The 24,620-nt window shown below is 37.5% G+C and overlaps 2 protein-coding genes across 3 annotated transcripts in view; both read left to right on the top strand.

Annotated features, from left to right (window-relative positions):
• Positions 1-224: 224 nt before the first annotated feature.
• On the top strand, positions 225-17,041 carry LOC139949958 (MFS-type transporter SLC18B1-like). The gene is made up of 15 exons (XM_071948550.1): positions 225-476; positions 1,211-1,314; positions 3,966-4,370; positions 4,944-5,039; positions 6,378-6,451; positions 6,658-6,805; positions 7,823-7,891; positions 8,763-8,850; positions 9,275-9,411; positions 9,924-10,022; positions 10,208-10,299; positions 11,947-12,042; positions 13,562-13,636; positions 14,225-14,368; positions 16,188-17,041. The coding sequence occupies exons 3-15, from the start codon at positions 4,008-4,010 to the stop codon at positions 16,216-16,218; spliced, it is 1,512 nt and encodes a 503-aa protein (XP_071804651.1). The 5' UTR covers positions 225-476; positions 1,211-1,314; positions 3,966-4,007; the 3' UTR covers positions 16,219-17,041.
• A 1,927-nt stretch (positions 17,042-18,968) lies between these two features.
• LOC139949895 (DENN domain-containing protein 3-like) overlaps positions 18,969-24,620 on the top strand; it is a 38,257-nt gene continuing 32,605 nt past the window's right edge. For both annotated transcript variants that reach the window (XM_071948463.1, XM_071948462.1), the window contains exons 1-2: positions 18,969-19,137; positions 22,431-22,813. In XM_071948463.1, coding sequence (XP_071804564.1) covers positions 22,509-22,813 — 305 coding nt within the window. In that variant the 5' untranslated portion in view covers positions 18,969-19,137; positions 22,431-22,508. The remainder of the gene's footprint in view (positions 19,138-22,430; positions 22,814-24,620) is intronic.

Genomic DNA, 24,620 nt, shown 5'->3' with positions numbered 1-24,620 from the left:
GAAACCTTACGTGGTAAACGAGTATGGAGAGCTGTTGATAGTATAAAACATTGTGAGGCACGGGTCAGCCCCTAGTAGTGCTTGTGGAGTGGGTCACTTGTGGGCTGTCCCCAGCTCTTGTCAGGGGTCACATTGTTGCATGTTGACAAACGTCTCTCATTGTCCCAATCGAATTGGGCTCTTGCTCTTTGGAAATACTCAATCAAGCAGAAAGCTTTTGAAAAACGTACGAATGTGAGCTGAGATTTATCATTGCATTTGTAATAGTCGGCCTAACAAACCTGATGAGGCGCAGTAAAAGAATTTAAGGAATTTAAAACGCTTCACAAAATGCACCACAACACTTGGAAGAGAAACAACATCTGATCGGACACAAAAAGCATCCTTACAGATGGAAACTAATCTAGTTTGTAGGTGAAACTTCGCATAGTTGAAATGCGTATAGTAACGATTTGCGGTAACACCATCTAATCAAGGTAGGTTGACACAGTAACAACCATGAACGTCACTCACCGACGATGCTTTAAGTATGAATTTGTCATCAACTTTCCCGGCGTCACCATTTTGAAAGTGCGTCAGTATTTTCCTAAATTCAACGTCTGTCCCCGAGTCATTTTAAATTTCCGCACTTTGCCAAACGAAATATGAGTCGACAACATAAAGGTGTATACTGTCCCTGCAAATCAAGCCTATACCAAGCAAGCCGAAATGGTTACCCATAATTATCTCCGCTCCGAACGATAATCGTGGCTGGTGTGCCAGCGCACCTTCCTTCACCCGGTGCGTCAACCTCGGAGCTGAGCTGGGGGGGGGGGGGGGGATCCCAGCTCTACAAACGAGTGTGGATCAATTAAGCTGATTTCATGTTTGTTGAACAACCCTACAACACTCTTTTAAAGTAGTAATTTATTGATGGGTAAACTTAGATGTCGACAAAAAGGGTGTGGGATGAAAGAACAGTCATAGGGACCCAATATAGTTTGCATAAAAACATCATCTTACTCTGTGCACAAACAAACTTAACCCTTTGATTTTCGATATAAAGTTTTCACAGGTGTAAATTTTCAGAATACTTCAATCTTTAGTGTGTGGGTCCGGTGAAATTGGGCTCCAAAATTGTGCTCCAGTTCTTACCCAAACTAAGATCAGCCTTCAGATTGCAACCAGTAGGTCCAGTACATTATATTAATATTGTTTTCTTCTGGAATAGGTCTCGTTTTTTAAAACGTACAGCTCCTCATCCCTGAAGAAAAAGTACTACATTGAGGGCTTCGATACGGTGTGATCAGGCGCTATAACAACTTGACACTATTGGTAATTACTCCAAATAATTATCAGCATAAAACCTTACTTCGTATAACGAGTATGGAGAGCTGTTGATAGTATAAAACTTTGTGAGGCACGGCTCCCTCTGAAGTGACATAGTTTTCGAGAAAGAAGTAATGTTTCACAAATTTGATTTCGAGACCTCAAATTTAGAATTTGAGGTCTCGAAATCAAGCATCTGAAAGCACACACTTTTGTGTGACAAGGTGTTTGTTTTTTCTTTTCTTTCATAGTATCTCGCAACTCCGACGACTAATCGAGCTTAAATTTTCAGAGGTTTGTTATTTTATGCATATTATGTTGAGATACACAAAGTGCGAAGACTGGGTTTTGACAGTTACCAATAGTGTGCAGTGTCTTTAAAGATACAACGTTATTTGACAGAAAATAAAAATGAGCTGAATTCATTCGGTCATAGTTCCCGTACAAGACATCACCACTCCGTGAGGAAAACCATGCTAATTAATGGTTGATTTTTGGACTACCGGTGGAAATCGCTGTATCCTAACTGAACTAGGTACGAGCCGGTCTCGTTTTCAACATTTCCGGGAAGAATATGAGATAATCTATCCATATTATATACTTATTGTGGACTGTTGCCTACATTCATAACGGGAAAATTTGCCGTGTTTTGGGGACTTGGTTTCTTTCTTTTTGAAGCCGTTTTATACGTACAAATTTCTCTTTTTAGAACTTGAGTTGCACCGATTTTTTTTTTTTTCATGCAGATATGCTCTTCATTTCAATGTACTGCTTCATTTCCAATACTTTTCAGAAGCTATTTGGAACCGAGATCACGCATGAAAAACCACACCAAACCCCCGCAGATAAAGCCCGGCAAATACGCTTATATTAACGCATAGGTTGCAGGTAGACTGTCATGGGTACTATTATAATAATAATAATAATAATAATAATAATAATAATAATAATAATAATAATAATAATAATAATAATAATAATAATAATAATAATAATAATAATAATAATAATAATAATAATAATAATAATAATAATAATAATGATAATGATAATGATAATGATAATGATAATGATAATGATAATGATAATGATAATGATAATGATAATGATAATGATAATGATAATGATAATGATAATGATAATGATAATGATAATGATAATGATAATGATAATGATAATGATAATGATAATGATAATGATAATGATAATGATAATGATAATGATAATGATAATGATAATGATAATGATAATGATAATGATAATGATAATGATAATGATAATGATAATGATAATGATAATGATAATGATAATGATAATGATAATGATAATGATAATGATAATGATAATGATAATGATAATGATAATGATAATGATAATGATAATGATAATGATAATGATAATGACAATGATAATGATAATGATAATAACCGAATTTATAAAGCGCCTTTTCCAAAGGATGCAAAGCGCTAGGGATAATGCAACCAAAACCCATGTATACTAATACCTGCGTGAACTATAACTCTCTTTGACATTAGTCTTTTGTAGTTGTGTGTGCTTTGTATAACCGTGTATAGTGAAAGTGTAAGACTGCATACCTTCTAGTCTTGCTCAAGGCAGTCGAATTATTCACTCCGAAAAAGACCGCCGTTGTATAAAACCCACCCGTATTCACTCTGCATGCGGAGGCCGTCAGGCCGACAGTCTGTGTTGAAGCCACTGACCTCATTACGATAATAAACGAAGAGTTCCCCCACGGTCAGCTCATTTCCATAATGCCCGCGAAAGACGAGACGTGTCTACATTATTACACACCACCACAACACACGCTCAGCGTGCATGATAGGCGTGCGTGATTGGACGTCAAAATGAATAATTCATTTGCTTCCCATCCTGTGTCGTCTGTAATTGGTCAGACGAAAGATTGTTAATATTCATAAGCTGCGTACAAGCATATCCTAGAGCCCCCCTCCCCCAATTTCGTCCACTAGTGGAATTTTTTCAATACAACACACTTAACCGGGAAGATACAGACCCGACAAGGCTGTCGGCCTAGTCTTGGTTCAACACTCTCCTGGATTTGTAACAAGAGAGCGCGCTATCACCCCCAACGCGCTATCAACCACGAACCGGTATCACAGGAGAACCGCTATCACAGGAGAGTCTTGGCACATTCGTTAAATCTCCCCCTCCCCCCCCCCCAAAAAAAGGGGGCAGGCTCTGCGGGAAACCTACGCACGCGCATTATGTTTACCCCCGATTTTGGGGGGAGATTTAACGAATGTGCCAAGGGAAAAATTTAAATCTAGTGCCAAACCTTGGATTTATAGACCTTAATCATCGTACTTGTCTTTGGAAACCTAACTAGCTGTTTGTTGTCTTACGTCATTCAGAGTTCTTGTTTTTGCGCCAGGGCTGTCTTCGTTGACAGACATCGCACTAGAAATACATGTCCATAGCACAAAAAAGTCGAAAGAAATGCATTGAATTCAAGTTCAAGCCGGAAGATTAAGATGAATAAATGTAAACCAAGAAGCAGGTGAAATGAAGCCACTAATTCAATCACAGTTTTGTTGACAAACTAGTTGTCTGTCTTTAATGTTGGGTAAGCGACATTTATATAATTTTTACCTTGTTATTTTATATTTTTGTGTAACCAGATAACGAAAAGAACCGTGTTGCATCAGAAGACATCAAACATAATGGAAACCGAACCCCTAAATGGAAGTGAGGAAATCACTCCCATGTTAGCAACATCGTTTCCTGACAATCATAGCGAAAGCCAATCAGCACACAGTATCCAAGAAACGTCACGCATAATAATTGATGATGCGAAGTTACTAGAAACCAATAGCCAATGGCAGGAGGCTAAAGTTGAAGGACCGCCCACATCATGTGACAGTGATCCGAGTTATGAGGACAGTATTGATGAGTCTATGGACAATGATGAAGAAGAGAAACCCAAGCTCACGACACACCAAAAACTGTCCATGGTTCTGATTATCCTAGCAACATTAGCAAATACTATGTCATTTTCCATCCTGGCTGCCTTCTTTCCAATAGAGGTTTGTAAAGAAAAAACATTTCAATGAAGGGACACGTTGCCTTGGATCAGTCGAGTTGGTCTTTGAAATCGTTTGTTTATACGAAACGCATATGGTTAGAAAGATGATTTAAAAGTAGAACATACTGATCCACACAAACAAACCTCGGAATTGCACGGTTTTCCTTTTACGTAGCGAAGAAACACGATCGGTCGTTTATGGGAGTCAAAAATGACTCCCATTTCTGGGAGTAAAACATGACTCCCTTAAAACCGTGTTAGTCGACGATGTAAAACGAAAACCACGCAATTTTCATCGCATTCTACCTGTACAACATCTTTCTAACCATATGCATTTTATAACAAACGGTTACAAACGCTTTTTATAGACCAACTCGTCCGATCCAAAGCAAAGTGTTCCTTTGAGTTACTGGCCGACATCCAAACAGTATTTGAAGCACTAAACTTCGCGGCCTTGAAAGACACACTGGTATTATACTGACTAAAGTCACTATTATAGCAAAATAGTTGGACCGATCAAACACTTCTCTCTTCAGAGTAAAATAATCCATCTCGATTTTGTCTCAAATTGCAGGCTGAGGCCAAAGGGATGTCACAATCAGTGATTGGTTTTGTGTTCACGGCGTATTCTCTCGCATCGAGTGTTGGTTCACCAATCTGTGGAAAGTTTGTAAGTTTCAATAATGTTTGCGGTATAAACACTTACTTGCCAGGTAAAGTTTGTTCTTTATAGAAATGTCGCGCAGTATATTGTTCGGATTTTCCGGGGACTTCTTAGTTCTGAGAAAAAAAAATCTGTTTTTAACTGCTACCTGGGTGGAAGGTAGAAACTCGGCTGGGACTACTACTCTAGCATAGAGGATCGTTGCAGTAACACGGAGTGAGTTCGTAATTGGTGTATTTGTAAGTTTCCTTGATTAAAAGTAATGCAAACTTATTACAGGAACACGTTGCCTTGGATCGGACGAGTTGGTCTATAAAAAGCGTTTGTTACCTTTTTTTATATAAAATGCATATGGTTGGAAAGATGTTTTAAAAGTAGAATACAATGATCCACACAAGTTTGCCTCGAAATTGCGTGGTTTTCCTTTTACTGTGCGAACTAACACGGTCGGCCATTTATTATGGGAGTCAAAAATTTGACTCCCATAAATGGCCGACCGTGTTAGTCGACGAGGTAAAAGGAAAACCGTGCAATTTCGAGGCATGTTTGTGTGGATCATTGTATTCTACTTTTACAACATCTTTCTACCCATATGCATTTTATAAAAAACGGTTACAAACGCTTTTCAAAGACCAACTCGACCGATCCAAGGCAACGTGTTCCTTTAACCAATCCCCTTCCCTTTCGAAACAAATGACGCTGACAGTGGGCAGTACCACATCCATCCAAACACTCCACTCTGTTTTAGCACCCAAGTGTTTTGGGCTGCGATAAGATTGATATACCTGCGGGCCCCATGCTATAAAGAATGGATGGTAATAATGGGAGGGGCCTAGCATGGAAGGGCTTAAAGCCAGTGGACACTATTGGTAATTACTCAAAATAATTATTAGCATAAAACCTTACTTGATTAAGAGCAAAAGGGAGAGGTTGATAGTATAAACATTTGTGAGAAACATCTCCCTCTAAAGTAATGTAGTTTTCGAGAAAAAAAGTTATTTACCATGAATTTGATTTCGAGACCTCAGATTTAGAATTTGAGGTCTCGAAATCAAGCATCTGAAAGCACACAACTTCGTGTGAGGAGGGTGTTTTTTTCTTTCATTACTATCTCGCAACTTTGACGACCGATTGTGCTCAAACTTTCACGTTTTTTATGCATATGTTGAGGTACACCAACTGTAAGGACTATGTATTTGACGATTAACAATAGTGTTCACTGCCTTTAAAGTGTCTTTTTCATCCAAACAACCCCCATTCTATATATTGCAACCAAACACCCAAAAGTACTCTAATACGATTTTTATAAATGTTTATGATATTTGTTGGTATTTTTGTTACCAGCTACCTGTTGTTGGAGCTCGTTTCATGTTCATAGCTGGCTCCTTTCTTGTGGGTGGGTCCAACATGATGTTTGGGTAAGCTATACTTCTGACCGTGGCTTGTATTAATTTTCATTCGCCGTATTGTTTTGTTAAGGAGTGACAATTTTAGAAATTATTCATATCAAGAAAAACGAGCAATTAGATTGATTTAAAATTGGCAAAAACTGTTTCCTTTTGGATGACTCTATCCATTGTTTAGGAATTTACTCATCTTGAATGAATTGTCTTACTTTTAACAGTTTGGTTGGTGATATGCCAACACTAGCTACATTTACAGCATTCTGTTTCCTGCTAAGGGTTGTTGAAGGTTTAGGACTTGCTGCTAGTTTTACATCTGCATCCGCCATTTTGGCTCACACCTTTCCGGATTTAAAAGGAACTGTGGTGGTAAGGTTTTATCGAAAGTATTTGTAGGTCTATTGAAATACTAAGAAGAAGATTTTGTAGTGATTGACCTTCCTAAAGATAGTCTGAACATTCTAGAAGTGAGACTGTAAAGAGCAAAACAAAGTTGTATTCTTGTAAAAATTTTGACACATGTTCGCTTAGTACTTTACAGGGTTTACAGAAGGTAATGGTGAAAGACTTCTCTTGAAATATTGATCCATGAAATGCTTTACTTTTTGAGAAAAATTAAAACAATGACCAAATTCTCGATAGCGAGATTTACGGATTTATTTTAAACACATGTCATGACACGGCGAAACGCGCGGAAACAAGAGGGTTTTCCCGTTATTTTCTCCCGACTCCGATGATCGATTGAGCCTTAATTTTCATAGGTTTGTTATTTTATATAATTATAAATTGTGATACACGAAGTGTGGGACTTGGACAATACTGTTTACCGAAAGTGTATAAAGGCTTTAAAGTTAGGAAGTTGTTTCCTAAGTGTTAACTTGTTTAAGGTCTTATCACTGAAAAGATTTTCAAACCTTAAAAGTACAAACTCTGAAAGTAAACATTTTAGTGGATATATCCTATAACATGTTTTATATTGCATAAACAGACTACGTCATCTCAAGAAGACTAATCTTGAAATTGTCTCAATTCATTTTTTGGGTTTATTGTTGATAATAATAATAATAATAATTATACATACCTTTGTAAAGGCGCCTTATACAAAATGCCAAGCGCAAAAAGAGAACAAAATAACAATTAGTGGAAGATACAATTACAGTCACGTAGGAGTCAGGGTAGATGGTCTTAGCTTTCATACAAACCGGACCTTCTACAGACGCATAAAACAAGTATAACAAACAAATACATATCCATTTATAGAAAAAGAGAGGGGAAAGGGAAGGATCCGGAAAGAAGCGGGAAAATTACAGCCAATCAAAGTTCCTATTTCAGAATTAATAGTCGTGAATATATATATTTATTATGTGGAAAAAAATTTTTTTTCAGAGTTTAAATGATGTGATGGTTGGGATAGGTTTTGCAGCTGGTCCAGCTATTGGGGGTTTATTGTATCAGGTGAGTAGCTTTTAAATCTTCTTATAGACTTTGCTAATTACTCAAAACAAATATTAACTTAAAGGAACACGTTGCCTTGGATCGGACGAGTTGGTCTATAAAAAGCGTTTGTAACCCCTTTTTTATAAAATGCATATGGTTGGAAAGATGTTTTAAAAGTAGAATACAACTATCCACACAAGTTTGCCTCGAAATTGCGTGGGTTTCCGTGTACTGTGCGAACTAACACGGTCGGTCATTTATGGGAGTCAAAAATTTGACTCCCATAAATGGCCGACCGTGTTAGTCGACAAGGTAAAAGGAAAACCGTGCAATTTAGAGGCATGTTTGTGTGGATCATTGTATTCTACTTTTACAACATCTTTCTATCCATATGCATTTTATAAAAAATGGTTACAAACGCTTTTCAAAGACCAACTCGACCGATCCAAGGCAACGTGTTCCTTTAAAAACTGACTTGGTAACAAGCATTGGAGAAATGTTGATAAAACATTGTGAGAAACGGTTCCCTCTAAAGTAGCATAGATTTTGAGAAAGAGGTAGTTTCTCACTAAAAAACTTTCCTATTCGAATTAAGCACACAAATTCGTTCAACAAGTGTGTTTTTTCTTTCACCATTTTCTCGCGACTTGGATGACCAATTAACTCAATTTTTTCACCGGATTCGGGAAAGTACTGAGTATACAATGCTAACACACAATATGTGTTATGTGATTTATTAGCTGTAGCTTTTCCGATAAGATTTTATTGTTTATTTATTGTGCATTTTCATTTGTTTGTAGAGCTGTGATATAGTTATGGGGAGCGTTTCTACCTGTTATTATTGTAATTATTATTATTATGATCAATTAAATGGTTTTTTTTTTAACAGGCTGGGGGTTTTAGACTTCCGTTCTTTATTTGTGGAGGTTTTGATTTACTGGTTGTTGTAATCAACGTTGCCATAATGCCACAGTATGGTAAGATATTGTATGTTGTGTTGTTTAAAAAACAAATTTCTGTCTTTATATTTAATGTAGTTTCTTCCTGTGTTTGGTGGCATTTCTGTACATTAGTTGTCTCGACTTGTACTTTGAATAAACTGTCCTTTAAAAAGGGTCTCATAACTTACCTGTTTTCCAATCTGTAGCTGTTGTCACCATCACTTTGGCATTTCTAATATCCTTACGCGCCTCGCATCCTTTGGTAAACTTTCTTTGTTTTTTCTACATCTCATTGTTTCTCGACATGTCATTGTTTCTCTACACCATCTCATTGTTTTACATGTCATTGTTTCTCAACATCTCATTGTGTCTCTGTTTCATTCATCCCATTATTTCTCTATACACATCCTTGTTTCTCTGGATTTAATTGTTTCTCTACAATCTCAACTTTTCTTTCCAGCTTGTGAGTCTCAGACTACGGGCTCATTTAAGAAAGTCTTGACGCTTCCTGCCATGTGGCTTGCTTTGGGTGTGTCACTGATTGTGAATTCCACATATGGGTTCATCGACCCTACACTAGCACTTCATCTTAAAGAGGTCAGTTGAATTGGATTTTAGTGCTCGATTTAAGAAGGACAGTTTGGCTGTGAGCAAAATAACGCGCAGCGCACATACACGTGCGTCTCCCGACCTTCTGCAGATGCATAAACAAGTATACATAGAGAACGGACTCCGCGGTACAGTGCAGTTAATTACGATCCTAAGCTAAAAAGTAGTAGTCCCAGCCAATGTTCTATACCTTCCTCCCGGGTAGTAGTTAAAAGCACAAAGTTCTTTTCAGAACTTAGAAGTCTCCCGAACATCCGATAAATCTGCTCCGCGGTTGTAGAATAAAACAAGACAGTTCTCTAAGAACAAACTCTATCTAGCAAGTAGATACACACATGGTGTTACGCAAATCAAATATATATTGATACCTCACCATGGAATGCCTCAAATCTATTATTAATTGTACAAACATAATTAATACATATCAATTTAAGGTTGGAAAAGAGAGCAAAGGATTAAACAAAAATCAATATCTACTTTTCCGTTTGTTACTTTTACAGCTTCAGTTTGATGTTGTTGAAATCAGTTGCATGTTTGGTCTCCTTGGTGGATCGTATGCCATTGCTTCTATTTTTTGGGGCTACATCGCAGATAAAAAGGTAGGGTGGAACTTGCTGTTTAGCGGATGTTATTTCAAGAATTATATTAACCTCGGTATTAATAATAATGAATAAATGAATACATGAATAAATTAATAAATGATTTATTGTTATTTCTTGATAAGATGCAGCATGCTCTAATACTGCCGATCATTTCTTGATACGCATTTTTTTTTTTTTTTCAGAAAAATACCAGGATTATGATTTCAATTGGATCTTTTGGCTGTGCGATGTTTTTCCTTTTCCTCGGGCCTTCTCCACTTCTAAATATAAATCCGTAAGTTTTACCTCTCCTGTTTCTTTTCTTTAGCTTTGATAAACAGTTACATACAGTTAAAGGAACATGTTGCTTTGGATCGGACGAGTTGGTCTATAAAAAGTGTTTGAAACCATTTGTTTGAAAATGCATATGGTTGGAAAGATGTTTTAAAAGTAGAATACAATGATCCACACAAGTTTACCTCGAAATTGCGTGGTTTTCCTTTTACTGCGTGAACTAACATGGTCGGCCATTTATGGGAGTCAAAAATTTGACTCCCATAAATGGCCGAACGTGTTAGTCGACGAGGTAAAAGGAAAACCGTGCAATTTCGAGGCAAGTTTGTGTGGATCATTGTATTCTACTTTTACAACAACTTTCTACCCATACATGCATTTTATAAAAAACAGTTACAAACGCTTTTCCAAATACCAACTCGACCGATCCAAGGCAACGTGTTCCTTTAAAGGGACACGTTGCCTTGGATCGGTCGAGTTGGTGTATAAAAAGCGTTTAGAACCGTTTGTTATAAAATGCATTTGGGAAGAAAGATGTTTTAAAAGTACAACACAATGATCCACGTAAATGTTCCTTAAAATCGCGTGATTTTTCTTTTACTTTGCGAACTAACACGGTGGGCCATGTTATGGAGTCAAAAACTTGACTCCACAAAATGGCGTGCCCTGTAAGTCCTCGACGTATAAGGAAAACCATGCACTTTCGAGCCATATTTGTGTGGATCATTGTGTTCTACTTTTAAAACATCCTTCTAACCATGCATTTCATAACAAGAGGTTCATCACTCTTACACAGTCAGCAATTGTACCGCGGTAAATGTTGGGTAAGAAGCTGGTTTTGCTCATCAAAGACCAACTCTTCAAAGACCAACTCTTCAAAGACTCGACCGATCCAAGACAATGTGTTCCTTTGATGATCTAAGCGAAGTGTAATGTCACAATACAGAGAGTACATTATGAGAAACCTCGTTTCTCATGCACTGAACACGTTTGGTAATTGTCAAAGACCAGTGTTCTCACTTGGTGTATTCCAACATTATGCATAAAATAACAAACATGTCAAAATGTTGGATCAATTGGTCGAATTACAAGAGAATAATGAATTAAAGAACACCCTGTTGCATTACTTTGTCTGCTTTCAAATGCCTAATAAAAGGCCTCAGCTGAAGTTTTTTGTTGTTGTTACATGTATTATTGAGTGAGAAATAACATGTTTCTCAAAAACTACGTTACTATTTCTACCTCCATGTTCAGATGGAGCCGTTTCTCACAATGTTTTAAACTATCAACAGCTCTCCATTGTTCGTTACCTAGTAAGTTGTTACACTACCATGTATTTTGGAGCATTACCAATAGTATCCAGTGCCTTTCGTATGAATTTATTAACATGTAGTTTGTTGTGAAGTCATGACCAGCCGTCGATTTCACCATACTCCCCCTAACATAAGATTAATCTTATGACTTTAGGACGAGTTCAGTTCCGTATCCATGGACGTTGGGACGCATTGAACTTATCCTAAGTTAGGACGGGTTACTCGTCCTAACTCGATATAGGATTAATCCTATTATAGCGTATCGTGAAATCGGCTGCTGGTATGTAGCGAACACAGCTACTGATGATGACGCCCACTTGTTTTTTTTATCGCAGGCACAAGTACATTATTGTTGCATCAATAGTGATTGGTGCTGTCTCCATGGCTATGGTTGCCATGCCTACACTCGTTGATATGTTAATCACATCACAGTAAGTTCAAGGCAATAGGTGAACTGCCCATGACGTCATCACCCGCCATGTTGGATGATTCGCGCTGCGCACAAAACCCTCAGCCAATAGGGTGGTTTCTAGCGCAATGAGCAAATGCGTGAACGTGAACGTGAACGTGAACGTAAACATGAACGTCAGAAATTTGTGTTACTAAAATCTCACGTTTTTAGCATACGTAAAGTTACTACTTTTACGTTGGGTATGTACATGCAAAAAGTCCAAAGTGTTTACGTTACCTAGAAACGACACGATTTTTTTCTGACGTTCACGTTCACGCGTATCGTGCAGCTAAACCTCCCAAACGATAGCCTTGCCCGCGTCAAAAGTGGCGGTCTAGGATCGACCGTCGATGACGCAAAGTGCAATTCATTTATTCACGTGTAACAATTTAACCACTCTAACTTTTGCAAGTGGTAGGCCTACTGTTTTCTGTTTTCCAAATAACATATGGAATAACAAATAAAGTTTAAAATTGCACTGTTTTGTTGTCAATTCTCTGATCCCAGGAATAGTTAATTAACAGATTAGTATTCTGAACGAAAATTTAATAACCCCCAAAGCCTGACAGACAAATATAGAAAGGCTTTAAAAAGTTGAATGCAAAACAAAACTTGGGCTTTGGTAATCTCTACAACTCAGTTATCAAATTAAAAAAAATAAAATAAAACAAAAACAAGAAACTATAGCAAAATAATGATGATAAATATTATGTATATAGACAACAGAGAAACATAGAGCCACCCCATGTAGATTATACTGGGAGACTAGTTAAAAATGTTTCTGTCGAACCGATTATTATATCAATCAAATAAAATCTGCTGATAAAAAAAAAACAGGTCCCATCTTCATATCGAGCTGCTTATTTTAGATAGAACACTACTACTTGATTAACAGTTTTGTGCACAGCAGAAATGAACAAGTCAAAAAGTGTTAACTACCTTTTTGGCTGAAATAACGTTATTCTGGTAAGCATGTTGTGCTATGCTTCTTTCTGTGCTTAAGCAGATACAACTACATGTAGTTAAATGTTTCCTCGTATTCTATATAGATGGTATGGACTACCCCAAGGTTTAGGAGACATGAGTGTTATATCAGGACTCTGGCTCGAGACCTGTTGCTTTCAATGGTACAACTATTTAAATGTTTCCTCGTATTCTATATAGATGGTATGGGCTACCCCAAGGTTTAGGAGACATGAGTGTTATATCAGGACTCTGGCTCGGGCCCTGTTGCTTTCAATGGTACAACTATTTAAATGTTTCCTTGTATTCTATATAGATGGCCCAAGGTTTAGGAGACATGAGTGTTATATCAGGACTCTGGCTCGAGACCTGTTGCTTTCAATGGTACAACTATTTAAATGTTTGCTCGTATTCTATATAGATGGTATGGACTACCCCAAGGTTTAGGAGACATGGGTGTTATATCAGGACTCTGGCTCGGGCCCTGTTGCTTTCAATGGTACAACTATTTAAATGTTTGCTCGTATTCTATATAGATGGTATGGACTACCCCAAGGTTTAGGAGACATGGGTGTTATATCAGGACTCTGGCTCTCGTCCACCTCAATAGGGTTAGTATTTGACATAAAATTATTTCGATATAATCCACCTTGAAGTAGAGGTGTTGATTAATAACTTCTGCTATAACACTGTCAGCTTAAGGCAAGATTGATGTTGCCAACAAGAAGGCTCATTTATCTACAAGGTGATGTCCCATGACCTTGTGCAGATATAAATACCCCAGGACATCGTGGCTTACATTAATAGTCAAAAACACAAACTCATATTCAGGAAAAAAAACGACAAATCATCAAAAAAGGGGAGAGAAGTTTTCAGAGCGCAGCACCCAGGCTTTGGAACTCCCTTTACCTGAAACTGTGAAACTTTCAAACTCAAAATACTTGCAATATGCATAACTTGGAATATTCAAGAACAGTTTCAAAACTCATGTACATAAAGAAGCAGTTTGTTTAGTGTATTTACTATTTTTTTGATGCTACTTTCATTGCTTGTTGTTTGGTTTCGTTCAGCAGCGCCATATGAGTGCCACTTGCGGCGGGATACCGGCGTACACAAAGTTTCAAATAATAGTAAAACCAAAATGCTCGTCTTTGCTTATTATGTTATTATGTTTTGTATTTATTTAAATTTATTTGCAGAGTAACGATCGGTGCACCTTTGGGAGGTCTATTAACCGACCATCTTGGATTTAGCAAAGCTGGGACAGTCCTTGCCGGTGTTAACATAGCAACCATGCTCGTGATATGTTTCTTTGGACTATGGGAATTCCGCTGTGGAAAGGGGTAAGTAGTAAACATTGTCCATGAGAAAATGGGTGTTTGCAGAGGAATGTTCGAAACTGTGGGGCATTCTAAACCCAAATTTGTGAAGATTTGTCAAATCGCTTATCAATAACTACACTCAGAAAAATATTTACACAAGTTGTGTAAAAAAAACCATGTTTTAGAGGCAGGGGGTGAACCTGCTAACAGTTAGGTAAACTTTTACCAGTTCGTTGCAGGGTAAAACTTACACAACAAATACTTACAAACTTACTTCGTTTAGGAGTAAACATATTTACCTAAATTTTAAGTAAACGCTGGATATGTAAAATATTACACATCGATTGTGTAAACCTTACACTTTTATGACATGTAAAACTATTCCGCGTTACCCTTTGTATGGGTTAAAACTTTAATTTACCTTATAGCTGTGTAATTATTATTATTTTACTGTTTGTTTAGGTAAAATGTTTACTTGGATTGTGTGTAGTCGTACACAATTACATATTTTTACCGTTGTACCCTTTTCCCGTCTGAACGTTTGAGTAAGGCCTTACTGCCTGTTCGTGCTCGTCGAGCAAAAGTTACAAGCATGGGGATTTTGCTCCTTGATGGACGTAATGAAAGGTGAGTTTCTCAAAAACAATTGCGATCTGCAGTCATATACACAGACTGATGTGTGTCGTATTATTATTTGTTAGTTTTTACAACCATTTCGGCCTACATTTTTGTCATAAACTTGAAGATGTCTGCAGCGCTATAAAGTGGGCATGTGTTGTAACGTGTTGCAACATGTTGTTTTGCTATATCAGCACTATAGCGCTGTATACATCTTCAAGTTTATGGCAAACATGTAGGTCAGAATGGTTGTAAAAACTAACAAATAATAATACGACACACATCAGTAGATATGACTGTAGATCGTAACAACTTTTGAGAAACTCACCTTTCTTGTTACTTTTGCTCGACGAGCACGAACGACATGACTGCATGGACTGAGACGTTAGCAACTTGTCACGCAGACGCGCGTGCGCACACGAGGGGAAAAACAAAAAACATAACTTGCATGTAAACACAGTTCCTAGTAAGACCTACCAATGCCATGTAAAGTTTCTCTTTACTTTGGTAAATCTTACATAACTTTGGTTAACTGCAATACTTACTCTCAAAACATGTATAGATTTTTTTACACTACAAATCAGTACATATTTTTGGCCGTGTTTTACTTAATTTAGGTAGTTTCTTACACAACTTTTTTTACATAACATCTTTTTACCATTTGTTTTCTGAGTGTAGCGGGAAAACCCGCTAGGGTTCTGTGCTGCATGTGTTTGGATTTAACAAATCGCTAAGATTTTACTTCAACTGTGCGGCCAATCATAGCAGTGAAAACGATGGGCAAAAACCACATACATTGTGTTGGTTTCCCCCCCCCCCCAAAAAAAAAAAAAAAAAAAAAAAAAAAAATCAGTCCATTTTAAACGGATTTTGTTCAAAAATAGGTGAGTGTCACGATGAAGTCAGCTCCTTTCTTTCGTGTTAATTTCGCTTGTATTGGTCCAGATCCAATAAATGTTCATAGACGGACACTACAATAGTCGGTATCTCGGCCTACGTTGAGGACACCTTTTGCACTTTCTGTTGAAATGAGGTCCCATGAAAACAAAGAAGTGGCTAGTAAGGACCTCGTAGGGTAGGCATTACAAACCCACCCCAAAGACACCCAGAATGATTCAAGAGATACTGAAGTACTAAGAATTCTAAGAAATTATTCACAATCAATGCTATTATCTGTATTTCTTGTTTTGTGTTAATTGAATTTTTTTTTTTTTTTTTTTAGGAGGCGTGAACCCCGAAAGGGAGAACTTTAAATTATTAGCCTCGCTGAATGACGGGCAACACTCTTGTCTGGAGTGAAGAAGGTTCATGTCTTGTCACTTGACTGAAGGTTGACAGGCACTTCGGATGGGATCTAAAGCCGTTGGTTCCGTGTGTTATGTAACGCACGTAAATAAACCCAGTGCACTTGTCGAAAAGAAAAGGGGGTTCACCCGGTGTTCCTGGCTGGATTGGCAGCATACGCCACGTAAAAAATCACATGGGGCTATGTACAAGGAGTAGATATCATCAGAATTCAATTGTAGTCCCACATACCTTTGCAGAAAATACTTTATGTTTAAGCGCTTTGAGACGCCCTTCGGATGTAAAAAAGCGCTGTAAAACAACCAATTATCTATACCGTAGCGTCACACGTGATCGACCCTCATAATTATGTTTTCGGTCCCCAACTTTGATTCCCGTTTACCGCGAGATTGTGCAAGCTGCACCGGTGACAGGAGCTATGCAGTTTACTCACGGTCTGTATTTTCATCAGGCTTAATCATGCTGAGAATAAAGTTTCCTGTCGTTGGTTATGCTCAAACATTTATAAAATGATTGATTTTTGGTACTAATCACTAGTGCATTATTATGCCAACATTCAAATGAGTCAAAGAAACATCATCCAACCTCGAAAGTTCAAAACAAAATTACGATCTGCTAGATTGAGTTTCATTCTGCTTTAGTCACTAGATGGATCACGTGAGGTGGTTACTATTTTGGATTCTATGGTGGCAAATGTGGGGAAAATATTAAAATAATTATTTTAAGTGAAAATTACACAATTTTTTTTTTTTTATTTACTGCATGCTGTAATAAATTCCGATAAGCGTAATAAAAATTAAGTCTACATTAAAAAGAAAATATCATAGATTGGTTTCTTATCTCCTGAAACCAAACATTACTGGTCTGAAATGGGGGGAAACGGATTGTTATGAAGTGTGTGTGTTTCAAGGGGGGTGGGGTGTTTTACTTTCATGCATTATGATATCTCTGGATTCTAATATATAGTAGCCATTATGCCTTAGCACAAAAATGTAATTAAATTTGTTAAGTAGTAATTGAATAATATTTTTGATTTATTTTGCACGCCATACTAGCTTCTGAATATTAAAAAAAATACCAACCAATGAAAGGTGTGAAAACATATGACGTTGCTCCAATGTCGTGCATATGCACTGTTAATGGCGGACTGTCTCTCGCAACGTAAAACCAAAACTTTAAAAAAATTCAACACACCATAAAGTGTAATGTTATTGTTAAAAAAATGGATAGATGATTTAAACAAAAAATTAGTTTTTGATTGTGAACAATGTTCCTGTTATATCCTACTGAAAACACATGACACCAGGATACTATTAACTTTGTCCAGACAAACAAAATAATAATAACTCGGTTATTTTTCTTACAATGGTCTTGGGTTGTGTTAACAGATTTAACCTGTTTATTGTTAATTCCATTTTTCTGTAAACAACTTTGTTAACAGATTTAACCTGTTTATTGTTAATTCCATTTTTCTGTAAACAACTTTGTTAAAACTTTTGTAAATTTGAATGTTTTCAATTAAGATCAAAATTCAGATTAAATAAACCATCAAAGAAACTTCATTGATTTTGTGAAAAAAAGAATAATCCCACTGCGTTCTCTGGCTTAAAAGCATAAACATTCAAACTTTGCGTGTAGTCCAACAACCCCTTTCTGTTATCCTACTGAAAACACATGACACCAGGATACTATTAATTTTGTCTAGACAAACAAAATAATAATAACTCGGTTATTTTTCTAACAATGGTCTTGGTTTGTGTTAACAGATTTAACCTGTTTATTGTTAATTCCATTTTTCTGTAAACAACTTTGTTAACAGATTTAACCTGTTTATTGTTAATTCCATTTTTCTGTAAACAACTTTGTTAAAACTTTTGTAAATTTGAATGTTTTCAATTAAGATTAAAATTAAGATTAAATAAACCATCAAAGTAACTTCATTGACTTTGTGAAAAAAAGAATAATCCCACAGCGTTCTCTGGCTTAAAAGCATAAACATTAAAACTTTGCGTGTAGTCCAACAACCCCTTCTGTTTAATTTGTGGCTTTTTTTCGTTGCGGGTATAATTTAGTACCATAATGTTTTGTGTACAATATTTGTGTACTAGAATTTTTATTTATCATGATCTTGAGGAAGATCACAAGAGGGCGCTATCATAAAAAGTTGTATGTACACTGTTTCCATATTGGGGGGGGGGGGGCAGAATCTCCTGCCACACCGGTGTAACAGAAGCAATAAATTCGACCCACTTGAAGTGTAACTATTAACCATTGTATCAGCTTGTTTTAGTCTTGTACAAGTCCTTGGTTACCATAACCTATCCCGCCATGATCTATGATAAGCATAATTATTTTCTTCTGATCTGATATCTTAGCAGATCCCCATTGTTTTTAGTTGTTTCTTTAGTGCACTTTACCTGCATATAAGTATGGGGGATAACACAGGTACGCAACCCAGAAAAACTGTATAAAAGATTTGCTGTCTAAAGACAAACTCTCTGAAAATTGACGCCTGCCTGCGATGTTCCCGAAAGCAAAAAAAAGTGTCTTCAAGGACTGATGCAAGTTTAGGTAGGATCACCTGCGTGTACGTACGGTGTGCGGACTGAAACAAGTTTAATAGTCAGTTGTTAGATGTCTTGCATCCGTAGCAAAAAAAGAGTTTCCACTGTACACATTTTTGAGTCACCTGTGCAAATTTCATAGATCCTGTCGGCGGTCAGTATGGACGAGACATGGACGAGATAAACTCCGTCATACGAACGGCACACACGAACGTAAACTTAGAAAGTAGCTCAGAAGGCTGTCGTTAGTCCTGGCTGAATGTGTGTCACTGTCATGTGGTGCTGATTGATAGTCTACAACACGTAAGTACAACTTGTAACATTAACAAGCAAAGAACATGTTCAGGCAGCAGGCACTGGCAAGGCTGTTGTGTTTATTTTTATGTTTTTTTTTAATTATTGATAATTCACTCAGTCTATGGTCTACAGTACACACATTGTCTAATCATTCATGCTGATTATATTATAAGCCTATTAATATAATAATAGTTATTACATTTTCTCACTCTCCCTCAGTCTCATTAAAGTCATTAGGAGTAATTTTATTAATTTGTAGCCCAATTTCCATGCTTTCCTTAATTAAAAATTAAATGCAAGCAATCGGCATATAAAACTGTAGCTAAGCAAGAACTATGTTTTATATAGCAGAGAACTTTGCCTTTTGTGCGTGTGCGTACTCTCTGCATTTTGTCCTTGGATTGGACACTTATTAGTTGAGAGCCAGCGCAGCACTTCGCGCAGCAGTACGCACAGCCAAGAAATTCGGCCTGTTTCTTTTGGGTTGAAGTAACAAAATATTTAGCATACTACTACACCGATCAAATCAACATAGCTGATTGCTTACTTTAAACAAATATTTTGCTTTTAAGTTTTATTGTTTAAACTTTAAACAATAAATTAAAGCCATTGGACACTTTCGGTAAACAGTATTGTCCAAGGGCCCACACTTCGTGTATCATTCACAACTGATATAAAAAATAACAAACCTGTGAAAATTTAGGCTCAATCGGTCATCGGGGTCGGGAGAAAATAACAAGGAAAACCCACCCTTGTTTCGGCACGTTTCGCCGTGTCATGACGTGTGTTTAAAATAAATCCCTGATAATTGTTTTAATGTTTTCTCGAAAAGTAGGCCTAAACCATTTCATGGAATAATATTTCAAGAGAAGTCTTTCACCATTACCTTCTGTAAACCCTGTAAGTTTTGTAAATCTGTGAACTTTTTTTTTGTGCCGAAAGTGTATTTAATGGCTTTAATACATTGTCCTACTGTGGTTTATGATTTTCATCGGTTCCAACCTGATAATGGGCTAAAATGGCAATTTTAGAAATGTATAAATTTTATAAATTTAAAAGTGACCTTATTTTTTAATCTTTCCAGGACCTTTCAGTCAAAATACATTATTAAAGGAGCACATTGCCTTAGATTGAGTTGGTCTTTGAAAAGCGTCTCAATAGACTTTATTCCAATATTGAAAGCTGATACTTGTACGTGTAGCTGAGGCATTGTTTTATTGTCGTTAATTTTAGGAGTGGATAACCAATATTTTTATATGTGAACCTTCGCTAGCAAAGTCACACATCCTCCATTCAATAACTACATGTAACATCGACAGATAAGGTCACAGGACTCAGTCAGAGGACATGCAGGATGTGATTGTGTTTGTTTAATCCTTGACCTTGGTTGACCCGAAAAAATATAAGGTCGGGGGGGGGGGGGTTGCGAGGGCATGATTATCAGACCCAGCTCATGGTCAAACATGTCAAATAGACCGGATGAAAACCATTGTTTACAAAAGTAGTTCGCTAATGTATATTCCACCTTACTGGCAGGCGAGATAAATACTATGTACACTGCCCCGATTTCACGAAGCGCTGCGAAGCGTCGCAAGTGCAAGTTGCGACCAGTTACACGTCGTAAGTTGCGAACTCGTCGCAGCCGCGACGTGTCTTATAGGTCTGCGACGCATCGCAAACCCTACGATGCGTCACTACTTGCGATGAGTTTCGTGAAATCGGGGGCTGGTCAATTAGGTTTATCAAACTCAGTTTTGTCATGACTGCGTAACAACTATCCTGGATGAATTGAAGACTTTTTGAAGTAACAAAACAAATCAAAAGTTGATAAAAAGGAGGGGGAGACTCCTCATGGACTCAGGAGGGGGGGGGGAAATAGCTAAGGGATTGATGACCAGAACCACGCCAGGGTCATGTACGTAGATGGAGACCGCTGATTGACTCATCAATTACCATTAGACAGCCATGAATGCATGTACCATGAACAATCTTCCTCCAGTCATGAGGGAATCTGTGGTTTTACAAGCCTGGCTCATACATATTTCCTGCGAATATTGACGTCACAATAATTCGCAGGAGTTGAGACAGTCTCAACTGCGCTAAATTATTCTTTGCAAATTTTTGATATTCGCATGTGCATTCGCATTCACAGGAAGTAAGGACAGGGCTTTAGTTTCGTAAAGCTCCTTAAAGACATAGCCTACACTGTAATACTCAACTGTGATGTCAATTTGTATACGTGTGTAGGCCCACATTGTATAGTGTGCTATGATATTGATGAAATATCTTCTTAAAGCCTACGTATTTTTGTTCAAGTGCTCCAATATAATAGCCCTGCATTTTAGTTTTAGATTGGTTTATTGACAATCTTGGATGTGTATGCTTGTTATCTTCTCATTTCTTTACTCTCTCCATTTCTTCTATTAAAGTTTTCCACTGGATCAATGCATGATTTCTTCAATCTAGTTTGTATTTGTGTGTGTACCGTACCATCAATCTGTACCATCTGCCATGTATAGTTTTATCCTACAACTTGATTTTGGATGTGATTCTTCAGGGATTCTTGATGAAATCAGTTCTAACAAACAGTCAATCATGCTAGAACTCTTGCCAGCATGACCAGAGCCCAATTTCATGGCTCTGCTGACGCTCACCATTCCCTGCTTGCATAGACTCGTGGACAAGTCGTTTATAGTCCCACGCGGTGAGATAGTCGAGTTGCAGCGGTGCTCTCCGCACGAACTACCGGTTGCGCGACTACTGCACGCTGCCGGACTCTGGAGTAGAAGTCGGCAACCAGCAGTTAGCGCGAGAGCAGTGACAACTCGACTTTCTCACCGCGTGGGACCATTAACGACTTGTCCACAAGTCTACTGCTTGCAGGGTAGGTGCTGAATTTCTGCACTAGATGTGTAAATGAAGAATGCAAAATTTCATGCGAAGTCGTGAAATACATTTTGTAGGCTTGACGTAAGCACAGAATCCCTTGCTTCCAAAAGCGCTGTTTCTTTTCTTACAGTATTTAAAAGCAAACTCAGCAGAGCCGTGAAAATGGGCCCAGTTCATGTAGTTAACCAGTACTTCCTGCCGTCACTCATGTGGCTAAGGTTCTGAACTTCAGAGGCTTTACCAAGAAATGTTAGGCCTACTTGAAAGTTTCAATTATACACAGAAGTTAGGATTACTTTATTGTAATCAAAGTTTGCTTGAGTATCTGAATAAACAGTGTTGATTAATCTCAATTCTAGAGTCAAGCTCTGAACCCTGATAAAGTAAACAAATATTTTGTTTGTAAACAGCCGGAATGAACTTTCCTCCTAGTGAAGTGTATTGACAGTCAGCATTCAACACAAAAGACCAAATCCAACAAAAGCACAATGTCTGAATCGGTGCGCTATTTGAAGAGCAATCTACCCACTGATGGTACCTTATCAGATGGGTGTATAACAGAACATGTTAGCAGATATATCCAACCATTACATATTAGTGATGATCCAGAATGGTTGACGCAAAGCTACGGTGCGTATGAGTATGAAGAAGAACTTCGAGATGTTTTTCACTTTTCTGGGAACGGAGGAAGCCTCCCACAGTTGAATAGAGCTTGCTCAGACAACTCATCATTGGCAACTAAATCAGCCACTACAAAGCCTCGAGCAAGGCCTGCTAACAGACTCAGACATAGGTAAGCATGCTTTTAGTTTTAGAAAGACAGTTCCTGACTGTAATTTTTGCCATGATACATGTACATTAACATCATGAGAAACCTTGGTAGACCATAGACATGGGTAATAAGCAAGCCTTTTGAGTTTTAGACAGTCACTGACTGTAATTGACACTTGTTGTTGTCATGATGTGTCATTGTACGTATCCTTAAGATGTAAAGCAGTTGAAGGTGAGCTTTTTCAGTTCACCTGGACAGTCACTGACTGATATGTCTGTATGTGCCTCTGATTTGTCATCCTATTCCCTGTATAGACTTCCTGAGTGAGGTCATGGCTTCTGTCGACCCTGGTCTTGGCATTGGTGCCCCTTTAAAAGTTTCCAACAGACCATTGAAGTTTTTGTACAGGAAGTCGCGTATTGCAAAATGAAAATCAGCCTTGTCCTCTGAAATGTTGTGCTTCAAAATAATTACTGTTACAACTACAGAGTTCCTTTACAGAGTAACCTCAGCATTTTAAAAAGGTTTTTGGTCAGTCATTTACAGAAATGTAGTACGTACAATGGTTCGTTAACTAGACATTGAAACAGAATGATGACAAGACCATTCCCAATGCAGACATAGCAGAGGAATGATTTTTTGAATGTTTTTTTCTTTCAAAAATAAGTTCAAATAGCTGTTTCTTAGCAAAGGCTTCTCAAGCTAGCTTGTTTCCTTCTTTCTCTCTCTCTCTGTTTCTACCAGGCACGATGATATTCCTCATACAATGTACTTGAATGTGATTTCCTACTTGATTGTTCTCAGACAAATCTGCATTTTTAATTTCTCACCGGTTATAGTCTGAAAAGTCTGAAGCCTGAACCATTATGTAATATGTAGCCCTTTGTCACAATATAAATTTCCTATTAATGTTTTCTATGTTTCTACCTACAGCCGTGGCACAAATGCAGGATACTTTGTTTCTAGATCTGTTTTTAAATCACAAAAAGCAGCTTAGCACAACAAATGTACATGCTTAATAACTGGAACAAGGTTACCAGTCAAACATCATGTATTAAGTACAATTTGTGCCTGGTATCCTGCTCAATTTTGCTTTTTTGAAGCACATAGTTGTTTTAAAAACAAGTGTATGAAATTGGGCCTTGAAAGGATGGTGTTTTTGTTGCACCATAACTGGCTTTTAAGTTTTAGACAATGCAGTCTACTGGAAATTCCCTGGAATTGTTTGACGGCCTTTTTACACTCAAATTCCTGAAAACTGGAAACTTTGCCAATGACCAAGGCTGCCCAGGATTTCTTTGAAAAATGTTTTCACTGGAAATCATTGCATTGGATCAGTTACATACATGGTTGTAGATCATGTAAATCAACTCAAATCAAAAAAGTGTTCAAAATGAATGGCTTTAGGTACAATTTTTACTGGTGAACACCCAACCTTACATTTCGTTGAAAACCTTTGAAAGGAAATTGCAATGCAATTTCAAATTTTGGAAAAACGTGTGTGGTCAGAAACAAAGGAAATTCTTCCAGTGGTGTTCTGGTTGTTAGGGAATCCTGAATGCTTGGTGGGTTTTCCCAGTCTCGACACTGTGGGCAGAATCCCTGAATGACCCTTGTTTTACCTCTAGCCGAGTGCATCATGCATTTAAGTTTGATTGTTATAACTTTTGGAAATTCCCTGTTAATCCAGTTGTAAGGAGTTGTGTACTCTTTCTAAAACTACAGGTCTACGTGTAAAGATACATGTAGCAATCATGATAACAGTGTATCATGTGCCCAGCCACAATCTAAGGCTGTAGTGACTCTTTGCCATTTGCAGACTCAATGC

The sequence above is a fragment of the Asterias amurensis genome, chromosome 17 (assembly GCF_032118995.1).
Source record: "Asterias amurensis chromosome 17, ASM3211899v1".
Lineage (NCBI taxonomy): Eukaryota > Metazoa > Echinodermata > Asteroidea > Forcipulatida > Asteriidae > Asterias > Asterias amurensis.
This window is presented reverse-complemented; position numbering and strand designations above follow the sequence as displayed.